This window comes from Gopherus evgoodei, chromosome 7, assembly GCF_007399415.2.
Source record: "Gopherus evgoodei ecotype Sinaloan lineage chromosome 7, rGopEvg1_v1.p, whole genome shotgun sequence".
NCBI classification, from domain to species: Eukaryota; Metazoa; Chordata; order Testudines; family Testudinidae; genus Gopherus; species Gopherus evgoodei.
Window position 1 is genome coordinate 74,734,215 of NC_044328.1, and position 11,944 is coordinate 74,746,158.

At 45.2% G+C, this 11,944-nt stretch overlaps 1 protein-coding gene across 15 annotated transcripts in view; it reads left to right on the forward strand.

The window, feature by feature from the left end:
• CAMK2G (calcium/calmodulin dependent protein kinase II gamma) overlaps window positions 1-11,944 on the forward strand; it is a 163,689-nt gene that overhangs the window by 100,242 nt on the left and 51,503 nt on the right. For all 15 annotated transcript variants that reach the window (XM_030569650.1, XM_030569651.1, XM_030569652.1 and 12 more), the window contains exon 12: window positions 158-200. In XM_030569650.1, the coding sequence (XP_030425510.1) occupies window positions 158-200 (43 nt within the window). The remainder of the gene's footprint in view (window positions 1-157; window positions 201-11,944) is intronic.

The window sequence follows — 11,944 nt, forward strand, 5'->3', positions numbered from 1 at the left end:
GGTCTCCTGGCTTCCAGCCCCAAAGTAATGTAACCGTTCAATAGCAGCTGCTGGGAGATGGAGAGGACCTTGGTCTAATCCTGAACCACTGGGGTTTCTGCATCCCCTGTCTGAGATTTATCGCTATTTATCCCTGCTCTCTTCTTCTCCCCCACAGGGTGCAATCCTCACAACAATGCTGGTCTCACGGAACTTTTCTGGTAAGTTCTCCCTACCCTCATCCCGTCCCCCTTATTTCTGCATAGATCTGGATGCATTTTAACCCTTAGAGGGTGAGTCAGAAAAGAGAGGGGCCTTGTTCTGTTTAGCATTCCAAAATCTATTAGCTTTGCCTTGGCCGGTGACCAACAGGGAGAAACATTAGACTAGTTCGGGGAGGAGCCTGCATCTGGAACAAGAGGGGAATCCAGTCTGCTACCAAAATCCCCTCATGTTTTGTTGCAGGCTCATGTTTGGGATGTTCTAGTTGGCATTTATCAGTTTTCCCTTTGGAAACCCTAATTATCAGGGACTATAACTGCAACAATGGTTCCCTCAGACCTGAGCCAGGGACCTGGCTCCACCACTGGACAAGAATGATATTTTCAAGGGAGAATAGCCATTAGGGTGCTGAGTATCCCTGGCTCAACCAGAAAGTCTCAAACATGCAAGCTATTAGGTGTTTCCATCTCTGTCTCTGAAGTGGCTGTGGTCCTGTGAGGTTCGTTGAGCATTAGCTTGGCTGCCTGCTGAGCATTCTGTGCACTTACTGAAAACACCGATCCAAACGTTTCAGTCAAACGAGTGTTTTGAAAGGTACATTTAGTTTGTTAAAACTGCCAAGCTGCTGGGTTGTGCTATCACTAGTGTTTATCCCCAGCTGATACACCTCTTCAAGCCCATGTATCTGTCACAGCTTAGACCACTCGACCACTCTGAGCCATGTTTTCCTCTTTGAAAGGTAGTGTCTGGGCAGTAATTCAATTCAAATTTTACTGAGCCTGGCTGTATTACAGTCCATACACCAATTCTCCATTTGGAGCGTAATTTAGAGATGGTTAATGAAAAGCAGCCATAATGGGATCTCCTCCATCTCTCTTCCCTTTGCTAAATGCTTCAATGGTGGGCACCAGGTACATACTATCTATGGTATAATGCAGGAAACTCCTAATTACGGCAACAACAAAAAACACTCACACACAGTCACTCGTGAAATCCAGGTAGCATCTCCTTTCCAGCTGGGATTCATGCCATTCTAGTGGTGTTATTCAAATAGAAGAGCTGTGCACCAAACCCCAGAACTGTAGCAGGGCAGCCCACAGGAGCTTGAGAATTGATCATTGGCCCTGCTATAAATTCAGCCTGTACAGGCATGTCAGGACATGGAGAAAGATCAGGCTGGCTGTAGCAGCAGTTTTACACACGCTCCTTGGTAATTGTGCAAAGGATCCATCTACACTGCAGCTGAGAGGTGTGATTCCCAGCACATGGAGACAGACACGCACTAAAAATCACAGCGTGGATGTTGCAGCGTGAACAGTGGCTCAGACTAGCTGTCTAAAATCCAAAGCCTCTTGATCCCCTGAGTCGGTGCTCAGGTCAGCCTGTGTCCCCACCCATGCGGTAATATCCACACTGCTATTTTTAGTGTGCTAGCATGAATCTGTCTACTTGTGCTGGGAATCGCACCTCGCAGCTGCAGTGTACATGTAGCCCCGGGAAATGTCTCTGCAGGAGCTGAAAGCTGTACTTTGTGGGCCTGGAGTGATTCTAAAGCAATTTAATTGTTAGGAGGGCCTGTGTGCTCTCATGCAGCCATTGCGTCAGGTAAGGTTGTGAAAACCCTTTCCCCTATAACGGTCCTCAGTTTCCCCTCTTCCCGCTGGTACGTACAAGCAGTTGTGGGTCTGTTTTCCTTCGCTCAGTGACACAGCTTTGTTTAGTTTAAATGTTAACATAGTTATTCTTAGATTAATGTTTACAATAAATAATAGTACTGAATTAATTTTTAGTAAGACTAATTCTGCTGCCTACTTATGATGCGACAGGGGAAGGGTTTGGGTTTGGAGCACTTCTCTTTGGGTCAGAAAATGTCCCTTGTAGACCAACGTGTTGGGTACTTCAAATGCCTGGGAGAAGTCAGTGGTGCTTGGCTGTGCATCCTTTATTCCCAGGCCTAGAAGCATGCTGGAGGAGGCTTTGTCTGCTCACTTGTCTGTATCTCCGGAGCCAGTTGTTGGAGCCAGAAGTTTCAGTTTCATCACTGAATGAAAAGAGGAGGAAATATTTGGGTCTGGTGGCCTATTCTGAGCCCCTGTACTAGTCATTCAGAGACTTGGAGATACTCTGAGAAAGAGGTCTGAAAGAAGTGCTACAGAGCTGGTCTTCTATTTCCAATCCTCCCATACTCATTGATGGGGGAGACTCCACAAGAACAAAAATTCAGGGGCTGCTGTAACGTGAGATTCCTCTAAAGAGCTTTCAGAGCCAGCCTGGGCCTTCTGATACAGAGGTCTCCCCTTCACGTAGAGCCTTACAAATCTACAACCCAGTCCGATATCTGGTTAGCTTTTGCTCCTACTTCCCCTGCTGATGGCTTCCCTACTATATTTGCCTGGTCAGAGGTCAGACTTCTAACATTTCAGTGAAAGTGGGGATCCCAAGTCTTGATTTGCGTGACTGTTGGGCCTTATGGCTCTTGGGGCATGAGACTATCTCTTGGCTGTGGCAGGCTCATTTGAGAGGTGACATCTCTGCACTGAAGGAGGAGGAAGAGTAGATGAAATTTAGTTTGTTAGTCTTGCTGTGATGACAATAATAAGGCATTACAGGAGATGATGCTGAGCCTAGCCCTTGGACTTTCCAATTGCGGCAGTACTGGAGAAGGTGCACAAACTCGCTGGCCTGCTGGAGATGAAGGAGAAGGCACCCTTCCTATAAACAAAGGATTGATAGATCCAGCCAGGGAGATCTGGCTGGCAATGCTCAGCTTCCTCCTTGCCAGCCAGGAGACCTGACTGTATGTTTCACACAACAAGGTCTTGTTTTACTTCCGAACCTCCAGTCTTTGGTCTAGAGAAGGCAGGGTCACCTCATGGTACAGTTCTTAAAACAATGCTTCAGGTGCCTCACACACATGAGACCAGGCAGGGGTCCTGGATTTGCTAGGAGAAGGGTTCCAACTGGAGTCACCATGTTCCCCTTTCCCATTGGAGGGATTGAAATGGGACAGGGCTAGGTGTCATGCTCTGACCTGCCTGTGATGTCTCGAGCCTTGGCTAGTCCTAGTACTCTCAAAGGTCAAACTCTCCTCCAGTTCAGTGACGATGCTTGGAGGCCTGGGTCTTGAGTCCTTAATGTCTGGTAGGGTGGTGTATTCAGAAGGGGTGAAGCAGCAGGCTTGTCGCAGTCCCATGTTCCTGCCACCAGAAAAGCATGTGTTTATAAACGGATAAATTTCTTTTCTTAGATGTGTAGTAGTAGTAATAACGTGTTACCCCTCACACTGCTTGGCTCCTCCTCAATCGGTTACTAGATATATCTTGGTTGGATCCCTTTCCACAGTTAATGTAGTTAACTTGATCTCAGCATTTCACTATTCTGTTTAAAGGACCTTGTCCTCATTCAGCCATACACTGTTGTCAGTCAGTTCAAGGTACTAGGCCTATGACTATGTCCCTTGAACCACTTGGGAGCTACTGTTAGTTCCCTGGTAGCTATCTCCTCTGCCAAGGGGGTGAGTGAAATCCATACTCTGACACTGGACCTTCTTTACAAAGCAGTGCTGTGTTGCTCACCTGAAACTTCTGCCCAAATTGGCTTCAGATGTTCATCTGAAGCAAACCATCTCTCTCTTCTGGTCTCGTCCCCTACTGCCTTATAACACACTCATGGGGGCTTGGGGTAGTGACTAGACTGCATATATTATATGTCAAAAACTGAGTTACTACTTTTGAGAGTCGTCCTGTTTGTTTATAGCCTTTGAGGGAAGTGAGATATGTCCAGAAATCATCCAGATGGATGAAACTCAGTAGCCAAGACAACTACAACCAAATGAGCTCTAGACTGGAGGAACCTGGAACTCATTTTGTCAGATGAGTGGCCACCTACACAGCTTGTCTCCATAATGTATCTATCACCAAGGTTTGTACGGCTGCCACTTGTAGTTCAATTCACCATCACTTGCCAGCTCTGGATCTAAACTGGATGCTCATTTGTAGAGCAGTAGTCATTCAGGGTGAAATTCACTGCCATGCAGTGGGCCATCGCCAGTCTTGTGCACCACTTAAAACTCTCAAAATAGACCATAAGTGGGATTTAAGTGGTGCTTCGACCTTGTGCTTGATCCTCCATCTTTAACCACTCACTTCTCAGTTCTGTTGTTGGGAATTGCTATTGCTTGCTCATCTGTGTGGAGGAGAAGCAGAGGCAGCTTTGTGAGGGAGAAAGGAAGCTAACCTGGCAATAACTGGAGTTCTCCATGTGTTGCCTCTACAGTCATGTTGCCCCACCTTCATCCTCTCATCTGAAATTTTTATAGCTACTTTAGGTGAGAGTGAGGTGAGCAGAGGACAGCTCTAAGGATAGAGTCCTTTATAACTGTGACAGGGAGACTGGATCTGCAGACAGTATGTGTGCTTGTAAATGTTAAGCTGTAGACCTGAGCAAATAGTAATAAATTAATATTCAAATTCCAAAACCAAGTATAATTAAATACTCCCCAAGCATATTGTGTTTGCCTTCCATGAAAGTTTGAGTGGCTGAGCTTTTCTAATAGGAATACTTGGAGGCTGAATTTTAAACTCTGTTATTTAACAAAAGCAAACTTTGAATTGTGTATGTGATTAATATTTGACATTCGTACTGCGCTGTGTTATGTAAGTGTCCATTCATGGAACTGAAATGAGACCACATGTCTGAAGTAACTCACCAGCTCAAGTGAATTTTAAAGGTGGATTATGAAGTGGGAAATTGGCCAAGAAATTTTGAACAACAAACAGATTTTGAGAGCTATGTGATCTATTTGTGGATACTTCCTAAACAGGAAATGTGGTCAAATTTTAATGAAAAATTAGACAGTGTTATGAATTTTGTCCATCACTATTAAAATGCTTTAGAAAGGTTCAGGAATGGTGCAGGACTCCTAGAAATGTGGATCTGCTATGGTAATATACTCCGAAAACTCCTCTTGCTGGTGAATAAACTTCGTTTTTATTCCCATCTCTGGATCCTGTTGATTTAATTATTTTTCTCAACTGTGCATTTTTTTCTGGTGTAAGAGTGAAATTATGCTTCAGCAGGGCAAATAAAATTATATGACAATGAGGACCACCACCAGCCTTTGTCCTCCTGTTACACCAACCCCCAAACTTCTCTGAGGTTCACAAAAAGTCCGTTAACACTTTTTTTTGTTTGGCATCTTTGCATTCCTGCCTCTTCCCAGCCTGCTTACGGCAGGAAGTAGGGGGTGCTGAAATGCTACAAAAGGGTATTCTTGCCGTATCCTCAACCTACTGAATGGAGAACGTGCTGGAACACTCAGTGGGTCTGGCAAGAACTCCAGCCCAATGGGGCAGTTAGACCATCTGAACCTTATAAATCTCCACTCTCACGTTGCATGCCACATAAATGCACAGCGGTAGATGTTTTAGGAGGTGGATTTCTGCAGCAGTAGTGAGATGTTTGAAAACATCTTCTGAAACAGACTTAGGTCCAGATTTTTAAAGGTGTTTTGGTGTTGCTGTGCTCAGCATTGCAATGCCTAACTGATTTAGGAGCCCAAATATCATTTTCAAAGGGGATTTAGGCACTTAGTCAATGGAATTTAGGCTCCTACATGCCTGGATTGCTTTTGAAAATGACACTTAGGCTCCTAAATCAGTTAGGCATTGCAATACTGAACATACCAGCACCTAAATGCCTTTACAAACCTGGCCCTTAAAAACTAACTTTTTGTCTTCCGTGTCTGATTTCCTGTGTTAATCTGGCTTAAGGATGTTTGATTCTGTGTGGGGTCGGCAGAGGCTAATGGAAAAACCACAGGGCTATCTTCTCCAGTAACAGCCACATGAAAGAGAACCAGGATTTCCCTGGCTGGTGATGATAGAAGCCAAAGTTGATGCCCCTGGGTTGAGTACTCGAAGCTTGAGCTTCAATGAATTCTGCCTCCCCTCCTTTGCCCCAAAGTGTGGGGAAGCAAGGTACATCTGGGAGATGGAAAGGCAATCTCAGATCCTGCCCATGAGACTTCCCTGTGGAGCTGAAGCAGATTAATTCCTCTGAAAGTGTCATTTGATCTCATTGCATTGCAGACCTGTACGTGCCTGGGACTAGTTGTTTGGAAATTTGAGGATATGAAGCGTATGGGCAAAATGTAGGTGCACATTTTCCCCCCTGCTAACTGTAGTAGCCTGTGCAGGTGGGAGAGAAATCCAAATAAAAGGGTTAACTTATATATTAACAGAGAGGTTTGCTCTTTTTTTTAAGCCGCTTTTCCTCCTTTCCCCCTCCCCTTTTCTGTCCCTCGCTCTCTGCTTGTTTATCCTGTCCATTTGAAGTGACTGGCCGCTTTTCATGTTCTCTCTCACCCTTATTAGTTCCTTCTACAGAATGAATGTAGTAGTGCTGAGGAATAAATGCCTCCCTCCATTCCTGCCCTCATGGGGAGGAGGGAGTTGTTGAGTGCAACTCTTTCCATCTAGCTGACTTTTCCTGATGTGCTTGCTGCTTTCCTAAGCACTCCAATGTTCTGGTCTAATGCCTGAATATGTGAGTGTTACAGCAAGGCTGGCGTTAGAAAATACCTCTTCATAAGGGGGAAGAGTGCCACACAGATAACTCACCCCCATCCGGCCACCTGTTGGCACCTTGGGAACATGAAACGCTAAGCTATCAGTCATGTAAATTGCTGGGAGCTGTTTCTCCTGAGCCACGTTTCAATAGCAAGTCAGTGGACATTTCCAGAGGAAAGGTCAGAGACTTTCAGATAGAATGATTGGAGTGCAATGGAGAATACTTATTCTTTGAAATAACTTCAACTTTACATGACAATTACTAGAGTAATTGTGCCTCAGTCACCATCATGGCAGATGGTTACACAAGTTATTTCAGTTCAGTCAGGGGATGCCCCAGTCTTTGTGTTCCTGTGTCCGACGCATGGAGGCCTTGGGTTACTGATCCACTGGCAGAAGGGATATTCTTCCTGTGAATCCAGGACCAGTGTTGAGAGGCTCTGTGATAGACTTGGGGGCACACCTCCTGGTTTATGCTGAGCAATGGCGGTTAAGGTGAGGTTGGTGTTAGTGGGCATCTCTTGAAGGTTGCTGTCATCCTGTGAGATCGCAGAAGGTGGTCACACTTCCTCAGATGCATTCCACCAGCTGTAGTCATGGAGGCACCTATTCCTTCAGGAGTTAAACAGGTGTCAATAGACAGCACTCCCCACCACTTCTCCCTCACTAATTTTCCTCTTAAGGAGGATGCTGTCAAGTAGTTTAGGCCTCAGATATTTGTGTGTATTAAGATCTTGTGAGAAATGACCTCTGGATTCTAAATCTCTCTATTTTAAAGACCCTTGGCCCCACTCCATCACAAAGGAGTTTATTTTAAAATCAAACTTTTATAGGATGGACAAATAACAGATATCTCCTCCCTGTCAGTATTGCAGCAGCAGTTAACTAACACATGTGGTTTCCACATTTGTGTTCCCTGCAGCTGCTAACATTGATGATCCTAGCACACAGATAAAGAACTGAATCAGAAACTCTCTAGAGCTCTTCTACTCTGTTTGAAATACAGGAAGAAAAAATACCAGTGTTCACAAGAGGGAGAAATTATTATTATTTATTTGTATTATTGGAAGCATGTAGGGAGCCCCAGGACCAATTGTCTTCTCCATCACAAATGGATCTTAGTATATAAATATTCTTGGAGGGTGCACAACCTCTTGGACCTTTGCAGTGGAGTCAGTGATGTTTATATGCCTTTGACGTGATGTTTATATGCCTTTGACATGTGTTATATAAGTGCACTACAGGGTGAGGTCAGAAGGGATTGATAAAGAGGCGCTCAAATCCCCCTAGTGCTTTTGGTTCCTGTTTTAGTGCTAATCTATCAAATTTGGAATTGCTTCATCTCTGACAGTCTTTGGTGAGTTTTTGTGGGGGTTTTGGTGGTTTTGATTTATAAAAAGCTGCTAAATTAACTGTCCATTTGACATCTTGTTTTTGAAAGAGAAGAGATTCCCTGTTGTAGAATTTCTGGGTCTAGAAGTTTCTTACCAAGATTCCTTCCTGGCTCCTTTAGAAAATCCATGCTAAAACTGAGAGGTGAAAAAAGTATTTCTACAGCCAGCATTCACTGTGTCTCCTCTCTTTGAGAATGGCCTGTTCCCTATGAACTTATGGACAAATTTCTGAATATTCCTGGTGGCAGGACAGAGGGGAACAAATGTCTCACTCTTCCATGCTGTTCCAGCCTATCTTTCCTTTGTCACTCTCCCTTGACATCAGAGGAATTTGTCCCAGCTCCAAGTGACAGGCAATTTGAGATATGAGGCAATCTCTATATTGAAAAAAAATCTTTGAAGCTCCTTCATTTAGACAAGTTGTGGTGCTGGTGCTGCTCAGAACCATGTTTAAATACCAGTATGTAGCCTGTCTTTAGCACCACCTCCTTTTACAGTTCCGGATCTCTGTCGCTGAATATGCTATGTCTGAAAAATCTGACTTCACTTTTAAGCACCTCTGACTCTGGGTGAGGCCAGAGCTTTTCACTCCCAAACAATACACGTTTGGGGATGAGAACTCCAGGCTGCCAGAGGGTTGGTTGTGTTAGCTGTTCTTGTGGAATTTAGTTTTCTACCACAGAAAGATTTGTCATGGATGCCCTCCAGCTTGAGAGGTTCCTTTTCGCCTCTCTGTTCTTACTCATGTTGGGTTTTGTTGTATGTTGATACATGACTTCATGACAAGATTTAGATGGGGTCTGCAGCCTCCTCCAGAGCCTCTCCCAAAACACTTCACTACAGGCCCATTGACTTTAAAATAAACAAATCAGACCAGAACCCCACTGTTTGTTCCTTCTGGCTTCGCTGACATCGAAATCCATAGCTTGCAAATTGGTTCTCAAAACTTATGATTAAATCCATGGCTTTCCAAACGTCATTCCCAGGTCCTTGGAATCCCCCCCAGACTGGTCTCTGTAGTCCAGTTTGGTTTTGTCTTTTGTGTTTGAAGGACATAAATAAATTTTAATTCAGAACTTTACATTCTTTTCTCCCCACCTTTCTTTAACTCTAATTTACTTGCATCTTGCTCTCTCTTGTTGCTGATTGGCCTTTATTGCTTTATTACGGCTCCTCCCACTGAATGATTCTGACCAATCAGTTGGCAGGCAGAGCTCCACCCCTGCTTCGGCCGCCATGAGTGCTGCCGGCCTGGCTGAGCAAGGTACGTGGCATGAGTCCTGTTATCTCCTGAGTGCCTGAACCTAGCCCACACCCACTCACTGCCAATAAAAAACAGCATGCCAGTGCCTGTGAACCCAGTGAGATGTCATCCATGCTTTCTGGCTGAGAAATTGGCATGCAGAACAGATTTCATCTAATCTGGAACCATCACCACATTGATCTTACTGAATTACTAACCAGATCTGCAGGCCAGACATGTATAGGGCCCTGCAGCAAGACCAGCACATGAGAGTTGGGAGGAGAAATTATGTGTGTGTGGCTAGTGCCTGCTATTTCAGAAGATGGGGCTGAGCAGATTAGCTCAATAATCTGAATTTTTAAAACCTTGAGAAGCCAAAACTAAAGGGCTTTGTTTGCCTGCGCTCTTCAGAACCCTGTTGTACTGAGATGGATTGAGTTGATGGTTACCCTACAATGGCGGGTTGCTCTGAAATAACCCGCTACTATGTCCTAGGATGACATGGGACTGGGTTCCCCTATGCTTTCATTTCTTCTATAAGATGGGTTGAATTAGGACAGTAGAGAGCCCTAGGGTCTCTGTTCCCAGTACAGTATTGACTTAAAGCAAGAAGGAAAGGCTCTCTGTCAGGCTGCTGGGGGGCAGTCACATTTCACAAAGCTGAATTCAGTGCTCTTCCTTCCTACCATCCCTAAAAAATGCAATGCAGGGCTGAGGGAGACAGTACTGGCTAGTGAGCTAAGTGTAGGGGTGGAAGCCATGAAATTCTGGGTGGCAAATTGATACTGGCAGTCACTGACGTGGCGTGACCTGAGGTGAGGTGACTGCGGAGCACACAGACCAAAGGACTGTTGTTGAGAAAGAAGAATGAGAGGAATGGGACTCGGAGAAGCATTCTATGGCATTGTTTGGAGTTGGTATTTTGGTCCCATATGAAACGCTGCCCCTCAGCACATCCAGAGTGTCTGATGTTCATTGCTGATGAGTTCAGCATGAGGTTTTGTGACTCTTAATGCCAAGACCGTGAGCCTAAGGGGCTGACTTTCATTTTCCTCAGAGGCTAAAACAAGACATGCCTGACTGGCAGAGGGGGTGGGGGACACAGGTTGTGCTCTGTGCTTCTCATCAGAGATTAATGGAGAGATGTTAAACACGGAATAGAAGTACAGTTAAATTATAGGACTTGCAATAGGGGCTCTTAACAGCACTGTGGAGGTTTAAATCTCCTTTCATAGAGGAGGTGGGGAGAGCGGAGGGGAGGGATGCAGTCAGTGTCCCATGCTCGGAAACCAGCAAAGTATGGATGCACAAGACCTTTGCCAAACTGCTCGTCTGCTCCTCTCATTAAAGTAAGTCCTGTCTGTCTGTCACTAGCTGTAGAAATCGCACCCACATCCTCTGTGATTTCTGTTGGTTAACGTGTACAGATTAACCAGTGAGTAAATTACATAGTCTCTCCTTTGCTTGGTATGTCTGCCGCCTCTTTTTCACTGTGAGAGAGTGCATCTCCTGTATCCTTGGAGTATCCTTACAAATCATGATGATGCATGAGCTAAATTAGCAACCAACTGAATTTCTTTCTGCACTGCTGGACCAGTAACTGGATTGTGAGAGAACTATATGTAACTGATATGCTGACAGTGGGTACCAGCAGAAGGGTGGGAGGGGAAGCTGTATCTGCCAGGGCCATGGTTGGTATTGCAGGGTGCTGGGCTGGGTGGCAGATGTTCTCTGCTGGAGGCTAGGCTGGCATCCACAATGCCTGGGGCAGGTGGGAAGACTGTCTCCGCTAGAGGCCCAACCTAGTGTAGGCAGGTGTGGAAGCTGTCTGCGGAAACTGTGGTCCCTGGTGTGACTTCATAATGTTTTACCTATCTACAGAGGTAAATGGGAGTGTCTGGAAAGGTGGAGAGTGAAAAATCAGCAGACTCCCAGCTTGTTTCTGGGCCCTCAGACACGGGGCAGTAGTGCAGGCCTGCTCTGTGCTGTTTTGGGGAGCTGGAGCTTTAAGGCAGATTCCAGACATGAGATGCTTGCATTATGGGGTAGAGTTAGGACCAGCTCAGCCATGGCAGCTGCCAAGTTATGGTGTTTTTTTCGCACCATTTCAGCCTGAGCTGAACTATAAGTTTTGTCCCAAGTGTTGTCTAAACAGTATAACTGATGTCTGTCAGCCATGTGGGATAGCTGATGTGTATGGGTGTGAAGTTGAGGAGTTACACAGGTATTTCAGTTTCAAGGCCTTGCAGCTGCTGGTTTGTTGCAATGCCTTTTTGTCTAATTGTAGACAAATCCTGAGAAAAGCACAACACACTGAGTGCCAGTTTACCAGCATGTCTTCTGGGAGTTGTAGGACAATGGAGTGTTTCATCAGAGATTCTAAACAAGGCAGGTTTGCTGTTGCACATTCTGTCATTTACTCTTCCTCTCTCTTTGTGTTTCTTTGTCAGTGTCCTCACTGGGGTTAGCACCCCAATCTGGTGCCTGCTCGTGCTGATGAGGCCAGACGTTTTAAAATAGCTGCTTAGGAAAGGCAT